Raw genomic sequence first — 26093 nt, forward strand, 5'->3', positions numbered from 1 at the left:
GACTTGAGTTCTAGGCTCCGTGGTCCTCGTCCACGAGGCTGTGGCTGCCTGGTCTCACTGTGATGGAAATGGAAGATGAATTATCTTCAGCCCGGCATTGTGTTTTGAAGTTCAAACCAGGATTAGCCGACCCTGGAGGCGATTTTAAGCAAGCGTCTTCATGTGTTCCTTTTATCTTGATGTTTGTCACTAAAGTGTTGGGAAAACTCTGTTCCTATCTGTCATTCATCTAAAAGATCTGATAGCCCCACTTCTGATCATTGAAACCCCTCAAGACCTCATTAAATTAGAACTCCATCTGTCCAGATCGGAGTGAAGAAATTCCCTCGCTGCTTCTCCATCACTCCCTCCACCTCCCTCTTTCTTCCTTGGCTCATCTTACATAGATGGCACCCCTAAAGCTTTGGATTTTTTTCAGTACAACTAGTTTCTAACTTGCACATTTGGATTTCAGCCTGCCTTTTCAAAGCAAATGATGGCCACAGACCCCTCGAGCAGCTGCCACAAGGGCTGTGTTCCCCTCTCTCCCCTTTCCAGATAGCTTTCTACTTTCTTTCTGCCCCATCAGCTCGAGGATGGCTGAGAATAACAGTGACTTAATATCTATGGGTTATAACCGGTGATAGGTCCCAGAGCACTTGACTTCTTTCATCTCCTTTAGTCCTCACAGCTCCCATTTTGCTCATGAGAAAGCAGGAGACTTCCAAGGGTTACATCATAGTTCCCAGGTCACATAGCTCGTGACCCCAAATCCAGTGATGGTTTGACTCTAAAATGCTCCCTATCGGGACAAAAGGGAAGAGCCGTCTGGTCTGCCTCCTCACCACCTCCCCAAGCCATGGGAATACCTACCACCAGTTACTTGGGGTTCCAGATAGCAGAGCTTCAGTAAGGAATATGTGGTACAGTCCCCCAGGCTGATTGCATCTCCTGGGAGAAACGTCATAAGAGCTAAGTTAGGTTTTATGGCACCAAATTAAATGAGATAATACGTGTAAAAGAACTTTGTAAAACTTTTCCAGTGCTTTGTGCTGTGGCCTGGGGATCTAACTGCTTTTCAATGGAAATACTGAATTTTTGTAGTATGGTATTTAACATCCTCTCTTGTGCTTTTTTTTTTTTTTTTTTTTTTTTTTTTGTGAGGAGATCAGCCCTGAGCTAACATCCGCCAATCCTCCTCTTTTTTTTTTTTTGCTGAGGAAGACGGCCCTGGGCTAACATCTGTGCCCATCTTCCTCCACTTTATATGGGACGCCGCCACAGCATGGCTTACCAAGCAGTGCGTCGGTGCGCGCCCGGGTTCCGAACCAGCGAACCCCGGGCCGCCGCAGCGGAGCGCGCGCACTTAACCGCTTGTGCCACGGGGCCGGCCCCTCTTGTGCTTTTTAAAACCAATATCCTCATGAACTATCAGGTCACTTGAATTGGCTTGACACAAGCGTGCATGATCTTTGCTTACAAGAGCGACAGCTTAAGCGTAGTCTCCCTTCACTTCTTGGCAGCGCCCCATCATCTCCATCTGCTGGGGACACCGGGACTCGCGGCTGCTGATGGCATCAGGACCAGCCCTGTACGTGGTCCGTGTGGAGCACCGCGTGTCCGGCCTGCAGCTGCTGTGCCAGCAGGCCATTGTCAGCGCCCTGCGAGAGGACAAAGACGTCAGCAAGCTGACCCCGCCCCCCCGCCTCTGCTCCCACCTCCCCACTGCCTTCATCCCCACCATCAAGGTGAAGCCCTTCCACTCACCTTCTCCTCCTTCCTCACTCGTGCTGGCTGCCTGTTCCCGAAGGCTCGCCAAGAGGAGGGCCGAGACAAGGAACACAGGCGAGAGTCCCAGAGCAGGAGCACAGAAGTCACGTCTGCTCCTCTGCAAGATGAAGGTGTGCGGCTCCGCAAAGTCCCACCTCGGTCTCCCACGCGCGCAGTCTGTCCCTAGCATCACCCTTAGTGTCCACAAGAGAGTCACCTTGTGTGATAGGCATTAGCTTTCTCATGGCAGAGGCAGTATCCCGAGCGTGGCTGCCGTTGTCGTCCTGATGATCAGTCTGCCTTGTTCAGTCCTGACTCCCTGGCAGATGCTGCCGTTATCCCCTCTTGAGAAAGCAGGAAACGCGTTCTTAGAAGTGAGGGACTTGCTCTGTGGCTCGTTAGGGGAACGGTCAGGATGGGACCCTGTCAATCCCGGGGCCTGCTCTCCTCATCACTGTGCGGAGGGGCGACCCTCACCCAGCCCTCGCTGTCAGCGTCCTCTGTGCTGACTGGAGCTTGAGAACTGGTCTGTCGCTATGGTGGTATGTGGACTGGACCTGCCTGTGGCTGTTCCAGTGTGGGTTCCCCGTTCCCTCTGGCCCTCCGCACGTAGGTTGCTTCCTGTGTTCTCTTTTTTGTTTTCTGTCTCTGCTTCTAAGTATCAGATTGACTTCTTGGTTAATTTTTTCCTAAAACATCCGAGTTTTAGAATCTGTTGTGATACTTTCTTCAAGTTGCTTTACACTCTTGGTTCCACACCAGTGATTCTGGACCCTGGCTGCTCGTTAAAATCGCCTGGGGAGTTTTTAGAACATACACGTGCCCAGGCTCACCCCCACAAGATTCCAGTTCCATCGTCTGTGGTGGGATCCGGGCTGAGGTCTCTGAAAGCTGCCAGGAGGTTGTGACGTGCGCCCAGAGTTGGGAGTCATTGTTCCGCACCGCACAGTTAACCCTCCCCGAGCTGCCAGCCAGTGCTCCGCCAGGGTAATCAGTGATGTGCACGCTCTTTTCTCTCCACGTCCTGCCTCCAGCCCCCGATTCCGGACCCCGACAACATGCGCGACTTTGTCAGCTGCCCCTCGGCCGGCAACGAGCGTCTGCACCGCACCGTGAAGCGCACAGAGCGCGGCCCGGAGGTGGGCGGCCCGTGCCACACGCTCTGCCTGGAGCACCTGGGCGGGCTCGTGCGCGTCCTCAAGGGGCGGCGCGTCAGCCAGCTGCGGCCGGAGCTCGTCATCACGGACCCGCCGTCAGACAGCAACGCAGGGGGGCGCCTCGCCAGGGACTGCAGGCCCCTCTCGGGGGGTGCGGACTGGTATTCCTGACTGCCCACGCAAAGGTAACGCCTATCTGTGAACGTTTGGCTAGCGTGGAACATCCCTGAAGCTACTCCGCTTCCAAAATCCTGCTGAAGTTACCGATTCCCTAAGTGGACTTTCCGACGGGTTTTTAAGAGCGCTCCTGAGGCTCCGTGTGGCTGGGGCTGTGGGGGGAGGAGACATCGGCTGTCATCAAGGGGAGGCTGGCACGGGCCTTTTGGGAATGGCAGCCTCCTCTTTCAGTTATTTGTCAGGTATCCACTGAGGGCCCGAATGTGCTGTTGAGACCGTCAAAACAGTAGTGAGTTGCCGTCGCTGCCCCCCAGAGCGAGTGACAGGATTAAACGCTTCAGACCTTCAGCCTGCTCCTCAGCCTCCTGCTGGGATCCTGCTTCTGCTGTCGCTAAGCCACCCTTAGCTGCTTTTTAGCTGATGACCGAGGAGACTTTCTTGCTGGTCCGTAAAGATTTCGCATGACAGTCACTCCCTCCTTCTAAAGACTCTCCTATGCCAATCTTCATGACTCCGTTGCCGTATTCAGGGGGCTCACTGCGCACCTCTCTCTGGGACCCTAGAGTGTGAGCCTCCAGGGAAGGGACTTTGCTCTTTTTGTTTGTAGTCACAGTCGAGGCCTGTGGCCTCTGTCAGCAGTACCTGCTGGCTCAAACGTTCCCCCGCCTCCCTGTGAAATCTTGCCGGTCACCTAGAGCAGAGTGAGCAGCTCTCCCCTCTGTGCCCATCGCCCGTCAGTCAGTTGAGCTGCTGGTATCCCTCGGGGCACACAGTCCCTGAATCCTGAGGGCCCGGAGGGAGGGAACTGAGTCATCTTTGTACCCCCAGTGCCTGGCAAGCGCCTGACCGTGGGACGACGTGAGTTGAATTAGATTTGTTTTCATTAGTTCATACTTGTTCTCTCCACTTCCCATCTCCTGTTCCCTCTCCCGCCCGTTAGACTGGCCTCTGCCCCCATTCTGTCCCTGAAGCCGCTGCGCCGTGCAGCATCACCAGTTAGCCGAGTGTCACGTGCAGTGGGCTTTTTCAACCTTGGCCTCACTTGCCCAACTCAGTATTTTACAGTCGATCCACTTGCTGTCTGCTTTTCTTTATTGGAATGCTCCGCATCTGTAGCAACATTCTGCTGTCAGTGTTACCGTGTAAAATTGGAAGCAGTGAAACTATACTTTAAAAATTGGATATTAGTCAGTTATTTCGTCTTTTGAGTCATGTGATGACCTGGTACCAAGAGCAGGGAGAGCGAGAAGAATTGGAGGCTGGTAGGGAGGCAGGTGGAAAGGAGGGAAAGGGAAGATTCAGAAGGAAGGAAGGCAAAGTGAGAGAAGCCAGAGAACAGTGCACGTGAACTTAGAAGGAAGTTGCAGTTTCAGGGGAAGAGAGAAGACAGGAGCCATGGCGGTTAGAGATGACTGATGGGGGGACTTGGGAAAGGTCCTGAACCTGAGGGCGCATCGCCGGTTCTCAGCGGGGTCGTTGTCTCTAAGGTTCCTCCCGTGTATGCAGTTTTATAAAACCTATGCTCGGATTCCGTGTTGACGGGAAATTATGTGAAGAGCTTGCTTCTGTTCCCCCGCTCTGGTGCGTCAAGTTCCCACTGAAGAACAGGACAGAAGCAGCGGGGGCTGTGCTGTAGGGACAAGGCTGCAGCCTCCTAAGACCTTGCTTGCGTGGACCTGACCTGAGCGTCCCAGGGCCTGCTTCTCCGTAGTGGTCACATTTGTCAGCTCCTCCCAACACAGGCTGGCCCAGTTGCTAACAGGCCTGTGGGGAAGGAGGTGTTGTGTTTATATAATGAAGAGGTTGTAAAGCAAAGCAGATAGGTGGGACGTATTGAGTGCCTGCCTTGTACACGGTCCTCGGGTCTCCTGTGGTTGTGAAGCAGTGCCGGGGCATCTCTGCTTTCAGGGAGTTCATGATCCCTTTTGGGTGAAAGACAACTTAACACTTGAAAAGTTCAATAAAAAAGTCAAGATTTAAATACCTCGAAACGAAAATAGACGATGTGTCACAAGGCAGAACATGACTAATTGCCAACCGAGTGGTAGATGTAACCTGGTTCAGAGAGGAGAGGGTTCCTGACTTTGAGAAGCCAGGACTTGCTCATCGTGAGAAGCTGATGAACTCTCTCAGTCCTCCGTGTCGTCGTTTCTCAGATGTGGTCCATGGGCCACCTTCCCGCAGATCGCCTGGGATACTTACTTGAATCCAGGTTCCTAGGCCTGCCCCTTAGATTGGTTCAGCATGTTGGGGGCGACGCCTAGAAATCTGCAACTTAGTGGGGGCCCCATGGGATTGCTATGCTCTGAAGTTTTTGATCCCCTGTTGTAAATGTCCCCCAAGTAACTTAACAAATGTGTTTCTCAGAATTACCAGTGTGCGTTTTTATAATAGATAGCATGAATCCCAATAATTTTTTTTTTTTAGCAAAAGTTCACAAATTTTCCAAAGGAAATCTTTAGTCAGAGCTTGCTATGGACTGAATTATGTCCCCCCCAAAATTCACATGTTAAAACGCCAATCCGCAATGTGACTGTATTTGGAGATAGAGCTTTTGAGGAAGGTGGGGTCCCAATTGGATAGGATTGATGGCCTTATAAGAAAAGGAAGAGGAAGAGCTCTCTCTCGACACGCACGCGTACACTGAGCAAAGGCCACGTGAGCACACAGCAAGGTGTGCATCCACAAGCCGAGACCCCAGCCAGGCTGGCACTCTGACCTTGGGGCCTGTCAGCCTCTATTATCGCGTGAGCCAACTCCTTATGATCTCTCTCTCTTTTTCTGTATGTGTGTGTATATGTATTTGCCTCCTATTTGTTCTGTTTCTCTGGAGAACCCTGACTAACACAGATTTTAGTACTAAGAAGTGGGGAACTGCTGTAACAAATACCTATAATGTGGAAGCAGCTTTGGAACTGGGTCATGGGTCGAGGCCAGAAGGGTTTTGAGGTACATGTTAGAAATATGGATATTAGGGCCATGTCTGGTGAGGTCTCAGACAGAAATGAGGAACGTGTTATTGGAAACTGGAGGAAGGCGATCCTTGTTGTAAAGTGGCACAGAACTTGGCTGAACTGTGTTCTAGTGTTTTGTGGAAGATAAAACTTGCAAGCAAATGAAATGGGATATTTGAGAGATTTCTAAGTAGTTTTGGAGGATTGGCTTGGTTCCTCCTAACTGCTTATAGTAAAATGAGAGAGGAGAGAGACAGACTGAAGAAGGAATTGTTAAGCAAAAAGGAACCAGAACTTGGAGATTTGGAAAGTTCTCAGCCTGTCCATACTGGCCGAGACGAAGGAAGGCTGTTGACTTCCTGGATTTGACAGGACGGGATGATGGAGCTGGTCGGCTAGGAACATGCACTATTCTTCAAGAGGGAAAAATGACCCCAAAAGCGATTCAGAGGTCATCAGGGCCACTGCCTCAATTTTAGCAGGCGGGACAGCCTCCACCCGGAGCCTTGAGGACAAGACCCCAGCCCCATAGAGCCGTGGGGACCCTCACCTCGAGCTGTGGGGTGACACTGCCACCCCAGTGGGCCTGGAGGGCAGAGTATTGAACCAAAGAGGGTTATTCTCAAGCCTTAAGGTCTAGAAATTCGCCTTACTAGGCTTTGGACTTGCCTGGGGCCCTTCCTTCTCTCCTGTGTCTCCCTTTGGGATGAGAATGTCACCCTGTGCCTGGCCCGCCGCCGTCTTGTGTGTTTTGGAAGCATGTAACTTGTCTGGTTTCACAGGTTCATGGCTGGAAGGGAGTTTTGCCTCAGTGTGAGTCGTATCTCGGCTCTCACCCATTTCTGATTGAGGTGATATTTAGATGAGACTCTGGATTTTAGACATTAGTGTTAATGTTGGAGTGAGTTAAGACTTTTGGGAGTGTTGGGATGGAATGAATGTATTTTGCGTGGGAGAAGGATATGAATAAGGGGGCAACCAGGGGCGGAATGTAGGGACTGAATTGTGTCCACCCCACAAGTTCATATGGTGAAGCTCTAACCCCCATGTGACTGTATTTGGAGACAGGGCTTTTAGGGGGTGATTATGGTTAAATGAAGCTGTAAGGGTGGGATCCTAATCCAGTAGGATTGGTGGCTTTGTAAGAAGAGGAAGAGAGATCTCTCTGCACACACACACACACACACACACGCTGAGGAAAGCCCACGTGAGGACACAGTGAGAAGGTGGCTGTCTGCAGGCCAGGAGGACAGCCCTCACCAGAATCTGGCATGCTGGCACCCTGATCTCGGACTTCCAGCCTCCCAAACTGTGAGAAATAAATTTCTCTTGTTTAAGCCACCTGGTCTGTGGTATTTTGTTATGGTAGCCCAAGCAGACTAAGACAGAACTTTTATTTAAAAGCTTTGAAACTGTGCTTAAAGATTTTTTTAAAATTCTAAAAAGATACCTGATTTGGGTTGTGTGTTTTGAAAAGGCCTCAACCCAGATGAAATAAGCATATTCTTGCAAACTGACAAAACTGGGATGTGAAGCCCCAAACAGTACAGTTCAGCCTTCTGTTCTCAAAGAGGAATATCAACTTACATTTATCTACAACTTGTATGTTTCTTCCAGAATTTTCATGATAAATTAATGACACAGAATCTCTAGAAATAAGAGGTACAGATGTCCATCACCCCCAGGCTCCCTGGGTCTTACTCTGATGTGCTGCACTGAATTTCTAGTTGTTGACGACAAGGAGCAGAGTGGTGAGCCTCCAAGTGTGTAACTGTAACACTGAACAAGCAGGACTTGGGGCTTGTCTCAGAAAGCAACTCCCTTCTTCTCACGCCGCCCCCTTTAAGACCGTTCTATGGGGAAGTCCTTCTGCTCCTGGGCAAGTGGTTCTCAGCCCTGGCTGCTCATGGGAATCACCGGGGAGCCTTAAAAATCGACAGTGCCCGCGTCCACTCCCAGGATCCTGCTGCAGTTAGTCTGGGGTGCAGCCAGGCAGCAGGGAGAGACCTCATTTTTCTTTCAGGAAGTATTTATCGAGTCTCTGCGTTGTTCTGGTCTCTAGAGTTACAGCAGGAGGCGAGACAGGCAACTCTCCTTCCACTAGTTGGGGAGACAGACAATAAAATAAAAGTGGTTATGAATGCTTATGCTCCCCTAAATTCATATGTTGTAATCCTGATGCCCAGTGTGATGGAATTAGGAGGTGGGGCCTTTGGAGGTGATTAGGTTATGAGGACGGAGCCTTTATAATCATGAGATTATTGCCTTATAAAAGTGGCTCCAGAAAGTAGCCCCTTCTGCCATGTGAGGACACAGCAAGAAGTCAGCCGTCTGCAACCCCAAAGAGGGCCGTGACCAGAACCCCACCATGCGGGCACCCTGATCCCGGAATTCCAGCCTCCCCACTGTGAGACGTAAATTTCTATTGTTTATAAGCCATCCAGTCTGTGGCATTTTCGTATAGCAGCCCACACAGACTAAGACGTGAGTAAAGGAAAAAAGCAAAGGGTGTGACATCCAGCAATTACAAAACCCCGGCATCAGCAAGTCGATCAGGTGTTGAGTGGACAATACATTACTGAATTTCCTCAGGTCGGTGAACTGGCTCTGTGCTCGTGAACAGAGGGGAAGCGTTCTGTGGGCTTACATGCATTTTGGAATGGTGGCCAAGCTTCCTTTGATCTAGGGCTCCTAAGTTAAATAATGTAAAGCACTGCTTGGGCCGTGTGAATTAAGCCTTTTTATTTGCTGGAACTCAGATGCACACCACTCCAGCTTGCTGGATTCACGAGTCGTGCCTTCTGATTCAGGAAGTAGTTGACGAAGAGGCTGATGTAGTAACACCGATCGGGCGTCAGCTAGTCTCCTTCCAAGTAGCACGCCAAGTTGTTCTGCTCTGCCTCCAGGGCCCTCAGAGAGGCCCTCTTCACAGATGTCACCTCCACACAGATGTCACCTCCACGTGTTCAGAAACAGAGATTAGTTTGGATTACAAACTCATTCTTTCAGATGTAAACAGCACTTTTGAATGGTAAAATCGCTCATAGTCTATAAATTATTTCATTGTGATTGAATGATGCAGCTTTTTTATTGCCTGGCAAGGCTCTTGGAGCCTTGAGGGAACGAGGCTTTTGTCAGCAAAACAAAGTGATTTTGAAGAATGAGGTACTTCCAGTGAGGGCAGACCTGGGGTGGGGCAGAGCAGGGTTTGGGTGGTGAAGGGATGTGAGGGGATGTGAGGCCGTGTGAAGAAGGCAGCAAAGGAGAAGGGGTTTTGAGGAGGATGTTAAACATGGACTTCATCTACTCTGCAGTTTTGTGATGGCCCCGTTGCTGCGTCTGTCGTCTTCTGCCTTGGGGCCTCTAATCTTCTACATAATGGCCAATTGACAAGGTTGTTTTGAGTGGCTTCCACGCAGGCACCCTCAGGAGAACCCAAAGCTCCCACTGAAAGTCCTGCCACACAGGTCTTCTTCCAGCCGTTGCTCGAAGCAGGCAGGCACCTCTAGCAGGTGGGATAGCCACCCCCTCCCCCCCTACAAGCATCCTTCTGGTGGTTCCAGGAGACGGTTCTGACATGCCAGACATAAACTTCTCGGAGTCCCTGAAATGGACCCGACTCTGCCAGGTCTTGAGTCTAGAGCAGGCCCAGAACCAACAAGGGCCTTCCCCGGTCCCAGGGCAGAAGCAGGTTCTGGGGGAGTCAGTGAGTCAGCAAGCCCCTTGCCCGGCCTGGGTTCCCAGGCTGCCAGTGTGAACCCAGATGGAGCCTGGTGTGTGGTGAGGCACAATAGCGCGGCCGTTTTGTTGCCAGGTTTGGCACAGTAAACAGTGCCAGACTGTTGTACATTCCAGAGGCATTAAAATTCCACCCCCATTTGCTAACCGTAGAAGTAATGGACTACTTTTGCTTAGACAATATAATGGCATAAAAATGTAAAAGGAAGACAATGCTCTGCTCCTTTCTGTTTCAACCTTTAGACTTCAAACGGTGGCCTATAGGGTCAGGCTGTACTTAGTTCCTAGTAATGATCGTTGTGAGGGTCTAACTGATGTCACTTCCCTAAAATCTACTGCTTGGTATCTTACCCGATGAAATCTATGGAAACAGCTTGATTTCTACCATGATCGACAGCTGCAACTGCTCAGACTCCAGTGACATCGAACTGAGTGATGACTGGGCTGCCAAGAAATCTCCCAAAATCTCCCGAGCTAGCAAATCACCCAAACTCCCAAGGTAATCTTGGTCTGTAGGGGCGTGCTCCCTTTTTGAGCCTCTGGAGGTGTGTCTGTGTTGTGTCTGCAGCAGGATCCCATTAACCCACACCAGAGGAGCATAGCAAGAGGCAATCCAAGTCTGTCGTCTGGAAGATCTGCCTGTGATAATTATAGCTTTCCTTTACTCTTCCCTTCAGGACAGCAAAAGATCCCCAGGAAGAAGTTTGCTGAACCCTCAGAACTTCTAGGGGTCAGCACTGGTGGTGGGTGGCAGGGGCGGCCGTAGCTTTCTGGCTTACTTGTTTTTATTTCCGGTCTGAGAACAGTAAGACAGAGGTTTTACAGTGTATGTAATGTGTTGAAAGGAATGCCGAATTAAATGCCTTTGATGCTGTAATTGGAAAAAATAGTATTCTAATAATAAGTTTGGGGGGCCGGCCCAGTGGCATAGCGGTTAAGTTCATGTGCTCTGCTTTGGCAGCCCGGGGTTCACAGGTTTGGATCCCGGGCGCAGACCAATGTGCCGCTTGTCAAGCCATGCTGTGGTGGCGTCCCATATAAAGTAGAGGAAGATGGGCACAGATGTTAGCCCAGGGTATCTTCCTCATCAAAAAAATAAAGAAGAGGATTGGCATCAGATGTTAGCTCAGGGCTGATCTTCTTCACAAACACAAAAAATTTCTATCCTAAGGGTTTGTCCTAAAGAGTGGCAAAAAGCTAAAAGCAGATGGAAGGGCCTGCAGTGTCATAGATAAAAAACCCTGCCTTGCTCGTCCTGACCCTGCCACCGAGGGCTCTGTAACCTCAGAATGTAACGTTGATCCATGACCTGGAGACCAGTTTCCTTGTCTGTGAAGTTAAAGGGTGGAGCAGATCTTCACTAAGATACTTCTAGCTCTAAAACTCTTGATGCTGTGTGAAATGAAGGTCTAATGTACGTGCAGATACGTACCTGCCCAGATTGTAAACACATAATGCATCATGCAGTTGGTAAACCAGTGTATTCACCACCCAGTTGAAGATAAAGAATATTTCCATCATCCCAGAAAGTTCCCTTGTACTTTTTCCCATTCGACACCCACTCCCTAGAGTAATCACTGTTCTAACTTCTGTCAGCATAGATTAGTTTTGCTTCCTCTTGAGCTACATATAAATGGTGTCAAACCACATGTCCTATTTTCTTATTTGGCTTTTTTTAATCAACATAATGATTGTGAGACTCATTCATGTTGTTGCATGTATCAACAGTTTTTCTTTTTTGCTCTGTGGAATTCCATTGTAATGAATATACTACAATTTGTTTATTCCGTTTACCAATTGAATGTTTGGTAGTTTCCAGTTTGGGGCTATCATGAATAAAACCATTGTAGACATTCTTCTACAAGACTTTCTATGGACGTATGCACTCGTTTATCTCAGGTATATGCTTAGGAGTGCGTTGTAGGGCCACGGGGTAGACGTATGTTTAACTTTATTGGAAACTGCCAAACAGTGTTCCAAGGTGCCTGTTGTACCATTTTAAATTCCCACCAGCAGTATATGAGAGTTCTAGCTGCTTCCATCCTCACCTACAGAGTATTGTCATCTTTTAAAAATAATTTTATCCATTCTGGTAGGTGTATAGTGGTATCTCATGGTAGTTTAATCCTAATATCTTCAATGATTGGTGATGCTAAGCAGCTTTTTATGTTTATTGGCCATTTGGATATCTTCTTTTGTGAAGTGTCTGTTCAAGTCTTTTGCACCTTTTTTTTTTTGTGAGGAAGACCAGCCCTGAGCTAACATCCGATGCCAATCTTCCTCTTTTTGCTGAGGAAGATTGGGCCTGGGCTAACATCCATGCCCATCTTCCTCTACTTCATGTGGGACACCGCCACAGCATGGCTTGATAAGCAATGCGTCGGTCCACACCTGGGATCCAAACCTTTGAACCCCGGGCCACCAAAGCGGAGCATGTGAACTTAACCACTACACCACTGGGCCAGCCCCTTGCCCATTTTTTATTGAGTTGTTTTTCTCTTATTTAGAGTTGTAGGAGTTTTCATGTATTCTGGCTATGAGTCCTTTAGCAGATATATGGATTGCTGTATAGTCTAACGTGAATTTCTTCTTTTATGATTAGCACTTTTCGTGTGCTGTTTAGGAAATGCTTTTGTCCTGTTTTGTCTACCCTAAGATCATGAGACATTCTCCTGTTCTCTTCTACAAGCTTTATAGTTTTAGCCTTCACACTTAAATCTCGGATTAATTTTACACCTCAGATTAATTTTTGTGTATAGTCTGAGTTAGGGGTAAACATTCATTTTTTTCCCATATAGATATCCAGATATCCAGCAATCTGTTTGATTTATTTTTTTCATCTTTATTCTAGGCTTGTTAAAATTGCAAATAAAATTATGAACTTTTCTACACTTTTACAGTGTTTTGGCTTTTCCCATTGCGTAAAGAGAAGAGGACATTTAATACATAAGCAACCAAATCTTTCACCTGTAAATGTCCCTGGAAAGCTCCCGGATGTTGCGGTCTCTGGAGCTGGTCCTCTTTCCTTCCGTCTTTCTCAGTGTTGAGTGCCCCTACGCAGCAGCCAGGCCAGTTGTCCTCACTCAGAGCTTTAACCAGCTCGGTCCCCCTGTCCTCCCACACTTCGGGAGCCCTAGGTGTCTTATCAAGCTCTCAAGCAGTATCTGTGAGGCTTAATGCTTTTCTTTCATGGAATGTCATCAACCTTACCATATTCACTTTTATAACGCTCTCTTTGTGGTAGACTGCCGTTAAACACATGTGTCCCCATGTTATAAACAAAGGAACTGAGGACCAGAGATACAACATAGGATCAAAAGGCAGCAGAAAAACTTAGATCCACTGATTTGATGTCAATATTGCAGGGGGGAGATGCTAGGTAAGTCTGTTGAAATCCCAGCACTGTGTTAGGAACTATAAAGCCATTGTGGACTTAGGTGAGAAACACCTCTTCCACCCGCCACTTTCCTCAGGACGAATTTTGCAGACCCCTGGCAGAAGACATGTGGACGATTCCAAACTTACTATTAGTCAGTAGAAAGTTTTCAGTAGAAAGTTAATTCTCTGAGGTTCTTTACAAATGAATCGCTCGATTGAACCTCACTATATTGTTGAATATATATTATTCGATATGCAGTTCTGTCCTTCTTTCCTCGTGTTCATAAGGCAGAAGCAGGCGGGCGGGGCCTGGGTAAATTAAGGGACCTGGCCCCTGGGAGTGGCACATCCACGGTGACTGGTGGACAGTGAATGGAGTGCCAGGAGTGCAGGCGCCGTCCCCACTGGGGCGCCTGACCCTCGGGGCCTTGCCTCCGCAGGATCAACATTGAGGCTCAGAAGTCCCCCAAGCTGTCCCGGGCGGTGCAGGAGATCTCCAGGTCTCCACGGTTGCCGATGCGCAAGCCCTCCACTGGCTCGCCCAGCCTGACGCGAAGAGAGTTTCCCTTTGAAGACATCACTCAGGTAGTGTCGGCTTTCGGGTGGTCCCCTGATCCAATGCTCCTCTCCCCTCCTCAGTGTGTGCTTGATGGCCGCTGAACCCTCGGTCCCCTCTCTCCGTGCCTGTCACCGCAGTTGCAGACACGGGCGTAGAGAACCAGAGCCTGTCTGCCCTCCTCCATGCCCTGTCACCTCCACATCCTGAGGGACCTCCTTCCCACCTCGGGCATCCCCCTGTTGCCACAGGAATCTCCTCACAGGTAGCTCTGGTTGAGACACAGCCACACTTCTCACCTCTGCTCCCTCAAGCCGCTTCTGACCCTTCAGTGACTCCAGTGTCGGCAGGAGCCAATCCCTGGTCACAGCCCCACTGCCTGGCCTGGCCTGTCTTTCCCTCCTGTCCTCCTCGACGCCCCCTCCTCTCCAGGTGCCAGAGCCACACTGTTGACTCACCTCTTCCCGCCTTTGTGCCTTTGCCCTGCCTGGGTAACCCGCTCCATCTCCTCACCCTCCTTTCTGCGCACGTGCTTCCAGATAGAACTTCCCCTCTGTCGTGAAGGCTTCCTCCCCTGGCTCAGCTACAGTAATCCCAGAGCATCTTGTTTGTAACTCCCTCAGGACATTTCTCAGTCACTTCCTTGTATATAAATAATTACAGGCCTTCTCTCCTCCATTAGGTTCTAAGCTCCTTGAGGAGCTGTATTTTATTCATCTTTATTATTGCCCTTGCACACACACACACACTCATGCATGGTTTGGGCATAGTGATAACTTCTTAAATTTTTAAAAATTTGATTGAATAAGAAACAGATAATTGGGTAGTTTTGGGATATACTGGTATCAGTGCAGCTGATGTTTCCAGGAGAAATATCAAGGATGAAAATGGGTTCAGAGCCAGGTGCTCTCTCTGGTTCAGTGACTGGGAGGAAGGAGAGGTAAAGAAAAAAGAGCCCAAATCACTTTTGTGCCTTTTTAACCTACACACATGTGGACACACCGGGACACACCCGCCCCCACTCCCAACCTGAGAATGACAGCTCACTGAGCCACCACTTGCAAATGGGCGCCTGACATGCTGTAGGCAGCTACTGGTCTTAAAAACAGTGGAATGACAGAGAGCGAATATTTCTGGCAGTGCCCACGTGTGGCTTTTTAAGCAAAAAGTGTTAACATCCTTACTTCTTGAGTGATCAATAGAAAATATGGAAATAGATTGTGATTTTTTCCTTTTTTTTCTCACAGCACAACTATCTTGCTCAGGTCACGTCTAATATCTGGGGAACCAAATTTAAGATTGTGGGCTTGGCTGCTTTCCTGCCAACCAACCTCGGTGCAGGTAAAAACTGCGTCCTGTTCTCTGCCCACTGTCCCGGTTGGAACTCAGGCTGAATAAGCAATTTCAACCTTTGGTGGCCTAATGTAGAAAATGAGCTCTTATGACACCAAAAGATGAGCATGTATTTGACCTCCAAAGTTTGACTCTAGCCACTCTGATTTCACAAAAATTAGAATTATCACTTAAATTGTTTTTTTGCCAGTGGTGTTTTCGTTTTTTAGTACAAGCCCTGACTTACAAAAATGACAAAATAGCCGAAATCTCTATCAAAGCTCTTATAGGCTTCTGGTTACTTTGATTTGTGGCCTTTTACTGTGGACAGATTTTGGTACCAGTGTCTTTAGGTTCTTGAGTCAGAAGAAACTCCTGAAGAAAGTCAAGAAGAAAGTGTTCAAGACCTTAAGAAGAAGTTGGCTGACTGTACAGCCTTAGTGGTAAATATTTTTTGATTTCATTTCTAAGTACCAGATAAATATCCCCTCCATGAGAAGTTTGAGTCAAGAAGAAAGTGTTCAAGACCTTAAGAAGAAGTTGGCTGACTGTACAGTTCTTAGTGGTAAATCTTTTTGGATTTCATTTCTAAGTACCAGATAAATATCCTCTCCATGAGAAGTTTGAGACATCGAGGAAAATGGAACCCAGGGAGAACCAGGCTGGGCAGAACCCAGAATTTGCCTTCTCTTCTGTATCTGCTTGAATGACTGACGTGTCATATTTACTAGGGGACCGTGAAGGAGTAAAATGACAGAAGGTCCTTTTCAAAGCAGCTTCATCCTAAAGGCCACATCCCTGTGTGGGCTAAGGGCCTGTGTTGTCCCCCACCTTGCTACGTTGCCTGATCATCTAACACGCACACGTCTCTCTAGAAGGCCAGCTTAGCCAGTGGGGTTCACCGATGGCTGGTGGCCCCATCTTGAATGTGGTCTATGTAACCTACTAAAAATAGTTTTTGAAAAATTCTGGATCTGCCCATTAGAGTTGTTTCAGACACAGTTAGATCCTTTAAAACAAATAATTCTTGTAAAGCAGATGTTAAAAAGACCTGTTGCTGTGTATGCATCTTCAGAGACATTAAATGGTGCTGCATTTGGATTTTTCATTTTGAGGTTTCTCAGCTCAAAGGAAAAAAAGAATAAAAGTAAAACATAAAACTGACTTAGGAAATAACAATAGACAATCCATTCACGTAATGGAAAGAAATCTCTCATGTTTTCAACAGCCGGGAAACCCTCTCATGACCACAAAAGCCTGCCCTTCAGTAATTCAGCAGCACCCTCATGATATGTATGGTGATTCTAATAACCACTGTGTGAGAGGCATGGTTACCCCACACCTGTAATCTGAGAATTTAGCCATCTGCCTACAGCAAATGTTGAAAAAAGGAATGGACGTGCACCTATGCTCAACGGGTCTTCTCATTCTGCCCTTAGTTCTTGGATGTTGAGTAGATCCATAAAGAAGTCAAGGAGGACCTTAAGATGGGAGGGCCTGTATTAGGAATCTCAGTGCCCAAGACAAAAGCTTGGTGTGTGACCGCGGTGAAATCATTGTCCTAATCGCTGACCTTTTTAAAAAGAGCGTTTTCATTTGTCAACTAAAAGAATTTTCCAGGTGATTCTACTAGAGAGAAGAAATTAACTCTTGGATTCTAGAGGGTTTGTTACATATGGCGCCCTATTAAATAATCTTTGACACTCTGTTAGATTCAAAAAGTGAGTGCTGTTGGATATTTTATATTGAATAATTGGATAATTACATTGAATAATTTGTTTCCTTCAATTAGAATGATCAGGCTCATGAAATTTTTGTGTTTTTAATTTTTTGCATTTCTTAATTTTAAAAATGTGGAATAAATTCAAAATTCAAAAGATTTAAAAGAATATACAGTAAAAATCTTTCTTATCCTCACCCCCAACCACCTAGTTTTTTTCCCTGGAGGCAACTGATATTATTTTTTAAATCCCTCCTGAGATTTTTAATTTTACATCCTTTTGTCAATCTGAATGACAAAGAATAGCACTTTAATGCATTAATTCTTAAGCTATATGGAACCATCCAGAATTTTTTTTTTTTTTTTTTTTTTTTTTTGTGAGGAGATCAGCCCTGAGCTAACATCCGCCAATCCTCCTCGTTTTTAGCTGAGGAAGACGGCCCTGGGCTAACATCGGTGCCCATCTTCCTCCACTTTATATGGGACGCCGCCACAGCATGGCTTACCAAGCAGTGCGTCGGTGCACGCCCGGGATCCGAACCAGCGAACCCCGGGCCGCCGCAGCGGAGCGCGCGCACTTAACCGCTTGCGCCACCGGGCCGGCCCCTCCATCCAGAATTTTTGAGACAAAATTCAAACTCTCTTTTGTGGGCAAGAGAGAGGAAAACATGAATAAGACCTGTAACGACCCCTGGCGTGGAAAAGGCGTCTCAGCCCACTGAAGCCCAAGGAGCAGCCTTACGACGGTGCTTCAGAGCAGAAGGCCTGGAGCTGTGGGAGTGCTGGCCAGTCAGCCACCAGGCTGTGAGGTGACAGCCTCGCAGGTAGAACTTGGCTCATCTTAATAAAAAATAAGAATAGGAATAATTAAAGAACCTCTACATATCTCACAGCAAAGAGTATTAAACATAAGAGAAAGTTGACGGGACAGTTTCATCCTGATTTTAGCCTATTGTGAAACTTAAATTCAGATTCATTATTTTTTAACTTGTTTTGTCTTCTCTAAATATTTTAGTTGCAGTCTAGGCCTTCTCTTAAATGTCCCTGTTAATGAAATTAAATCTTAGCATTTAAAGAAACTGTGTGGAAGTTCTCCGCGATTCTCTATCCTGAGCATGAAACTGGAAGTCAGGAAGCCCAGAATCCAGTCCCGAATACAGCCCGAGTGTCATTGCTGCTCCCCGCGTAGCTGCCCTCCAGTAGCTGCTTGACTGCCCCCTGAGCTTGGCTCTCTGGTTATCACAACTGTTTCCACCAAGTTATCCTGGTGATTGCAAATGGGATTTTTAAAAAATACATTTGTCATAACCCAGCTCATTCTAAAAAGAATTTGTCTAAGATAGGTTTTTAATTCTGGGCTAGACTGAGAATTTGTTGTTCCCGAATCCAGTCCGTGGACGGGGTGGCCAGTCGTGCGCCAGGGGAGGTGGAGAGCTGCTCTCAGAGTCTCCGGCCTTGCCCACACAGGTCACCCCACGTCTCTTCCCGTGACTGTTGATGCCTTGGCTCTCCTCTGGCTTGTCTCTATTAACCGTGCTTTCCTCCTCCCACCAGTAATCTATAAAACCAGCCTCCTGCATCTCCAGCCGTGGCAGATGACCATCTATCTCCCAGAGGTCCGGAAGATTTCCATGGAGTATGTTAATTTACCTGTCTTCAACCCGAATGTTGTCAGTGAAGATGAGGATGATTTACCAGGTGTGTTTACACATCAACTGGTTTGTCACGAGCCCTCTGTTAGTGGGTCGCGACGGGGACAGAGTGGTAAGTAGTCAAGAATGCCAACATGTCAGTCCGTGCCTGCTGCCTCGGTTTGGAAAAGGTACAACTTCCTCAGTAAGGTTGGTGGGTGTGGTGGCGTGTCACTGGAGAAAGGTCACCTACTGTCACTGGTTTGGGGAGGAGGGGAGCTACCAGAGCAAGGATGATGAGGTGGCCGTGATGGCTCATGATCACAGAGCACTTCTACCATCTCACTTTATCCTCTTGGTAGTCCTCTTAGTCATATGCCCAGATAGGGAAGTTAACAGGACTCATCAGGACTCAGTCAAGTCAGGACTGAAACCCAGTCTCACTGACCCCAGGCTAGCCCTCATCCTTTCAATCCCTGCTCAGAGAATGGCATCTCCCTGTGGTGCCACAGAGCCCAGTTTCTCAAACCTGCCCCACCTCCGGGGCGGAACATCTCTCTCCTAATGTGCAGAGCGTGTCTCAGTGCATAGAGGCCAGGTCTGAGTTCAAGGTCAAAGCTGGTATAAGTTTTTAAAATCTCAACTTACAAACGTTCAGATCCACAGCATCTTAATTTAAGTCTTTTCTACCGGGGGGATGCTATTTTGATTATTAGAATGATTTCTAAGTAGTCCACCAATTATTTATATGTAACTATTCTCAAAAAAGTCCACCTGCAATTTTATAAATATAGAGGCTCCTCTACTTAGAACCAAGCAAGGTTCTGAAAGCCTCTGGCTTCTGAGTCAGAGGAACCGTACACGGCCACTGACTCCTCCTGTATCTGGTCGTTCTCAAACGAGGGGCTCTGGACCTCACCGTGGGATGGGGAGGGACACGCGTCCCAACTCGGGCTCTGAACTTGGGGGCGTTGTTGACCTTCCCTCAGCCAGATTTCTGTGTGTAAAATTATTCTACTGTACTTTCTGACAGTAGCCGTCTTTGGTTCTCTGATAGGTATACTTTCTCCTCATGGGTGGAGCAGATGTTCTGGACTAATGGGCGAGGTTTTGCAACTGCATAAACCTGCAGTTTGGTGAAACCTCACACATGAGCTTTATAGCAGCTCTCCTGCTACTTCAGAACCTTGGATTTAGAAGTGGCTTTCACACTTTCCCCTTAGCGCCCTCCGTTCTCCCGGAATGTGGCTAATCTAGCTCTCTCGTGCTCAGCTGTTGCTGCTGTTGTCGTCACTGCCTGTGGTTCCCAGAGAAAGGAGGAATGATTTGTCTCAGGGCTTACACATACTGCTGGTGACGCAACAGAGAGACTCTCCTTCGGCGGGGAAGACACCTGCCCTCAGTACTCCATACAGAGGAGAGAGCATCTGGAAGAGGGATCTGAACAGGAATCGTAGAAAACTTGAGATAGGACCTAGATTCTTGCAGCTAGGGGACAGTCACATCTCAGTGGAGTACCCCAGGGAAGGGGGATGAGTCTGTCACAGGCACGAAGGGTGGGCTTAGCTTTTGATGGACTACTGGCTTCTCTCTGTAGTTTTGGTGAAAGTTTAGCCAGCCTGTGCAATTGCCTGTTAATGCCTGTTTCCTGCGCACGTGCTCATAGTCACGTGGCACTTAGGCCCAGATGAGCTGGCCTCCAGTGCTCTGTGGGCTCTTTAGAAAGGGCAATACTGAACAGTGGCGCTGAGCCCCTGTGTGTGGTCTGCAGATGATTGCTCAAACGCACACTCCATTAAACTCCTCCTGTGTGCAAATAGGGTGGATTTACAGGGTTTTAATCAGTGTGGCTCTAACTTATATACTGTTTGAAATACTAAAAGGCAGTTAAGTTAGGAAATGATCCTTCCCCTCATATGCAGATCTGCCAAAGGATTCTTATCATTGGTTTCTCTACTGCATTTGACATGGTTCTATTTACAGAAAATTAATTTACGTACAAATTTCAGATACACATCTGCCCCACGACGCTTCCCACACTAACCAATCCAAAACCCTGGATAAACCTACTCAGAAGCCTAGGCATTGAGTCCTCAGTGGAGTTTCATACTGTACCACTGCCCTCCTCTTGCATAAGAATGGGCCGTTTTATGACCATCATGAGTAAAAAGTGTCCTTAAACATTTATTTGCCATGGTACCATTCAGACACGTGGCACCACACTCAGAAGGTTCAGAAGTATTCATTGAAATGCTCTGACAATGCCCTTAGCTCCAGAGCCCACCGATTGCCAGTGTCCTTCCAGAAACTTCAGAGAAGCTTTGTGTAACTTGAAGGAAGGGTCCAGCTTTCCCCACGCAAAGGCATCTGTCTGTAGGAATTACAGTTTATACGTAAAAGGCCTAGATGAGCTGCTTATTCTGACCCAGTTTCATGGCACTGTTTTGTAAGCAGTTGGTTTTTCTAATCGTCCAGTGACGGGAACATCTGGCGTGCCTGAGAACAACCCACCGTGTACCGTGAACATCCCCATTGCGCCCATCCACAGCTCAGCTCAAGCTATGTCCCCCACGCAGAGCATAGGACTGGTGCAGTCCCTGCTGGCCAATCAGAACGTGCAGCTGGACGTCCTGACCAATCAGACCACGGCCGTGGGGGCAGCTGAGCACGCAAGTGACAGTGCCAACCCATACGCAATCTCCAATCGCTACTCCAACCCCGGACAGGTGATCTTCGGAGGTGTGGAGATGCGCCGCATCATTCCGAACCCCCCTCAGCTGTCCCTGCCGCCGCCAGCACAGGGGGCCATCCAGCTGTCGGTGGTGGACCACGGAGACCAAGACCCCGAGCACCTGCAGAAGCCAGCCAAGGCCCTGCGGCCGGTGCCGCAGCTGGCCGCCGAGGGGGACGCCGTGGTGTTCAGTGCCCTCCAGGAGGTCCAGGTGGCGAAGATGAGCCCCCCACCGCCCTACCCAGGAACCATCCCCGCCGCCCCCACCACGGCAGCGCCGCCGCCCCCGCTGCCGCCCCCACAGCCCCCGGTGGACGTGTGCTTGAAGAAGGGCGACTTCTCGCTGTACCCCGCGGCGCGCACCATCAGCCGCCCCTGGGCTACGAGAGGATCACCACCTTCCACAGCAGCGGCAGCGTGGAGGAGGTGTGCCGGCCCGGACGCGGATGCTCTGCGCCCAGAACACCTACACCCTCCCCGGCCCAGGCAGCTCGGCCACCCTGAGGCTCACGGCCACCGAGAAGAAGGTCCCCCAGCCCTGCACCAGCGCGACCCTGCACCGCCTGACGGTGCCGCGCTACTCCATCCCACCGGGGGACCCGCCCCCGTATCCCGACCTCGCCGGGACGCTGGGCCCGGCCCGGGCCGCGGCGCAGAGGCCGGACAGCAGCCTCATCCACGCCACGCTGCGCAGGAACAACCGCGAGGCGGCGCTGCGGGCGGCGCAGCTGGCCGAGCCCCCGCGCGCCCCGCCGCAGCCGCCGGCCAAGCCCAAGGGCGCAGCGCCTTTCCCCGCGCGGCCGCCGCCCGCCCTCTACACCTGCAGCCAGTGCAGCGGGGGCGCGGCCGGGCGCGCCGAGCAGGGCGCGGGGGCGGGGGCGCATGCGGCCGGCACGTCCCCGCTGTCCCCGCAGTCCTCCTACAGCCTCCTGAGCCCGCCCGACGGCGCCCGCGAGCGCGCCCACTATGTCCACTCGGCCTTCCCCGAGGACGAGGCGCTGGGCCAGCACTGTCCAGTCGAGAAGCCCCTGCGGCACCCCGCGCTGCCCGAGGCTGCGGTGGCCGGGAAGCGGCCGCCCCCTCACCAGTGGGACCCCGTGCTGGGGGAGGACATCTGGGTTCCCCAGGACAGGACAGCACAGACTGCAGTGCCCAACCCCCTGAAACTGTCCCCTCTGATGGCAGGTCAGAGCCAGCACCTGGACGTGTCCCGAGTGCCCTTCGTCTCCCCCAAGTTGCCCGCCAGCCCGACTGCCACTTTCCAGACGGGCTATGGGATGGGAGTGCCCTACCCAGGAAGCTATAACACCCCCCCTTTGCCGGGAGTGCAGGCTCCCTGCTCCCCGAAAGACACCCTGTCCCAGACACAGTTTGCGCAACAGGAGCCCGCCATGGTCCTGCAGCTCGCCTACCCGCCCCCCCTCTCCTACTGCCCCCTGCCCCCCATGTATCCAGGAAGCAGCACGTGCTCGAGTTTACAGCCGCCACCTATCGCCTTGCACCCCTGGAGTTCCTACAGCGCGTGCCCGCCCGTGCAGAACCCCCAGGGCACGCTCCCCCAAGGCACGCTTGGTGGTGGAGAAGCCCCTCGTGTCCCCACCGCCCGCCGACCTCCAGAGCCACCTGGGCACAGAGGTGATGGTAGAGACCGCTGACAACTTCCAGAAAGTCCTCTCCCTGACGGAAAGTCCAGTCCCCCAGTGGCCGGAGACATTCGGGAAAAAGAGCCAGAAGCGCCTGGACAGCCGAGCCAAGGAGGGAAACGTTCAGGCCACCACAGAGGGCGAGATGAAGAAGGAGGCTCGGACTCGGAGCGACTTGAATTCCCTGATCTCCAGCCCCCGCCTGGGGAGGGAGAAGAAGAAAGAGAAGAGTCAGAAAGACCAGCTGAAGTGGAAGAAGTTGAACAAGAGGAACGGGTTCCAGGACAGCTGGGAGAGCGAGCCCGGGCTGTGCGTCAGCGGGGACTAGCTGGTGACCCGGAGCCAGGGCGGCCAGACGGGCTGGAAGGGCAAGCGCAGCCTGCGCGCGGCCGGCGAGCCGGAGGAGGCCAAGGGCCGCAGGGCCAGCGAGCGGGAGGACGGCCGGCCGCGCAGCCAGGGCTTCGTGCACGTCATGGCCAACAAGCAGCGGCTGTGGACGAGGCCACGCAGGGGCGCCAGCTGGACTTCGGGGGGCGGGTGACCCAGGAGTCGGCCAAGAACTTCCAGATGGAGCTGGACGGGCGGCAGGTGAGAGCCTGGCCCGGGGCCACGGCACGGCTGTCTCATCCTGACGGGCCTCTGGGGGCCTTTAAAGGGGGGGCGGGTATCAGTGCCTTGGCCTTGGGGGGGCGTTTCTCAAAAGGCCGCACGGGAAATGTGGAAAACAGCTGGTGTCTCTCGGGGCCAAGTGGAGTTGTGATTTTCAGTGTACCCCTTGCTGTCTTGTCTTTATTTCTCATCAGAGTAACACATGCACTGATTTTTTAAAGTCAAATGCTTCTACAAGACCCGAGAGGACCCCTAACAGGCCCCTGCGCGCTCCCAAACCTCAGCCTCCCCCAGAGGGCGTGCTTCCACCTCTGTTGGCTTTTTTCTGGTATTTGCCACCATATTTGTAAAGAGCAGGGTGTCTACTATTTGGTGATTTTTCAGTTTTCAGCATCGTGTATTGACTTCTTCCTGAGGAACGTGAGGGTTTGTTTTCTTCACCCCCACCCTCTGACTACACACACGTGAACTTTCCCTGCCCTCTTCCCAGTTGAATCAGTAGTCACTGGTCACCTCCTTATGCCAGTAAGTACCGTTCAGAGCTGAGCCATGTGATATGGTTTAATCACATTTCTTTTTTTATTGGAGAGTGGTTTTTGTCCCCCAGACATAATAATTACCCAGTTTTTGTTTGCTTGCTTATTTGCTAATTTCTCTGTGTATTTATTATTAAGTCATTCGCTGATTCCCTGGCCGAATGCAAATCCCCTCTTGGTGCAAACACATTGGGTAATTTGTCGGTTCTTCCTGCTCCAACCTGGACCGGTAGCCCCAGCCCTGCTGTGTAGCTACTGTTCTGGAACTACCCTCCTCCACCATCCTGGAATTCCCTTCACTTCTCCTATTTAAATCTCATTTTCATTAATTCACTCAACAAATGTTGACTGAGCAGCTGCTGTGTGCCTGGCAATCCTCTGAGCCAGGAGTGTGGCCCACAGGCCAGTCCGGCTGCTGCTGCTTTTTATAAATAAAGTTTTATTGGGACACAGCCACGCCCGTCCACTTAAGTATAGTTTACGGCTGCTTTCGCCCTACAGCAGCCGAGTTAAGTAGTTGTGACAAAGACCGTATGACCTACAAAGGCTAAAATATTATTGGCCCTTTACAGAGAGTTTGCCAGCCCTTACTCTAAGTGCTGAAATTAGATCGATGAGGAAAACAGAAAATCCCTATCCTGATGGAGTTTACAAAAATGGAAGAAAGACAATAAATAAGTGTACATAACATGTATAATAATACAGTGTCACGTGGTCCCCATGAGTACTGAAATGACAAGGGCAAGCAGGCTCGGGAAAGAGGCGGTGGCGTTCTGTCCCTCTCTGAGTAGTGACATGGACAGTTGCAGTTGATATTTCTCGTCAGCCCCTTTTAGCCTGTAGATTCTTCTTCCTACTTGTTCTTCCTTTTTCCGTTTCCTGGATGAGGAAGCCCCTTCATTTGACCTGTGGAGCTTTCCATGCCCTGAAGTCTGCTCATTGTCTCCCCACTGCGTTGTTTAACATGTTCCTCCGCTCCTTTATTTCCACCAAACTCGTAGTTAGATCGAGAAGCGTGATCAGAGTCACTTTTGTTGGCATCTCGCAGGCCGTGCTATCTGCGTCCAACAGGTGCTGCCCAGACCCGGCTGCCCTGTGTCCCGCCTTGTTTGTGCTTTAATGTCTTTGCTTCCCTCCCTCGCCCCCCAGGTGATGCAGTTTGGAAGGATCGACGGCAATGCGTACATCCTGGACTTCCAGTACCCCTTCGCTGTGCAGGCCTTCGCCGGCGCCCTGGCCACCGTGACTCAGCGCCTGAAATGAAGAGACTGCTGTGCGGAGGAGGAGAGGGAGAGGAGCCTTTCCAGAGGGGCCTGATGGAGATGCTCGAGGAGCCCGCCCGGGCCCCAGGGGCTGGGGACCAGAAGACAGGAGCAGAACTGGAAACGTCTGTCAGGCCCGGGGCAGGCACTGACCTTCAGTTGCCGTCGTTTGTTTGGGCTTTTATTCTCCTTTATTGTCTTTCTTTCTTCTTTCTTTTTAAACAAAAACAAAACACAGGAGAGTGGTATTTGGAAGCAAAGGGTGCGAGGCACCTGGTGTTCTTTCAGGAAACGTGGTTGCTGTGGGAATGTCCTCCTGGTGTGCCTGTGTGAGCTGCGGGCCGAGGGGCCCTTCAGCAGAAACATGGACTGCCTTCTGGCCTGCTATTCTTTTAGACTAAGGAGTATGCGTGCTTTTCATTCTCCACAATGTCTAGCTTTTATTACTCCTCCAACATCACCACTAGTGTAAAAACAAAAAACTTTTTTAAAAGACACAACCAAAAATCCTGAAGGTACAGCGTCTCTTGGGGGAACAACATTTAGTTCACACATATTCTGTTACTCCCCCAGAGGTGACTTGATTAATGAAGGTTGTTTTGGCAAATGCACTGTGTTTGACTAATAAAAGTAGGCTTTGTATGGGGGTGCTATTACCCGGTATAAATAGGCGTAGCTCATGAGGATGTAGGGGAAGGGACGGCAGGTGAGAAGGGAACTCCTGCACATGTACACACGGGCGGTTCACGCAGCGTGACTTGAAATCGTACAAGGGCTACGCTCCTCTTCGGAGGATGTTTACATTGAAGACTCCACTAGTTTTATAATATGTCACAATTCCTTAGGCTCAGTGACTCAGTATGATTGACTTCGGGAGAAGGTAGGAGACAGAAGTGGAGAGATCCCGGCGTGCGGTGGGG

General features: G+C 50.0%; 1 protein-coding gene across 1 annotated transcript; it reads left to right on the forward strand.

Annotated features, from left to right (window-relative positions):
• The first annotated feature begins 1402 nt into the window (after positions 1–1402).
• LOC131401857 (tubby-related protein 4-like) lies at positions 1403–25174 on the forward strand. Its single transcript, XM_058536953.1, is given in 13 exon segments — positions 1403–1414; positions 1503–1727; positions 2784–3013; positions 10125–10274; positions 13594–13738; positions 14957–15050; positions 18316–18459; positions 20868–21479; positions 21482–21559; positions 21562–22678; positions 22680–23260; positions 23263–23354; positions 25061–25174. Coding segments are annotated over 13 exon segments (3594 nt in total).
• Positions 25175–26093: the final 919 nt, after the last annotated feature.

Source organism: Diceros bicornis (assembly GCF_020826845.1).
Source record: "Diceros bicornis minor isolate mBicDic1 chromosome 21 unlocalized genomic scaffold, mDicBic1.mat.cur SUPER_21_unloc_1, whole genome shotgun sequence".
NCBI classification, from domain to species: Eukaryota; Metazoa; Chordata; class Mammalia; order Perissodactyla; family Rhinocerotidae; genus Diceros; species Diceros bicornis.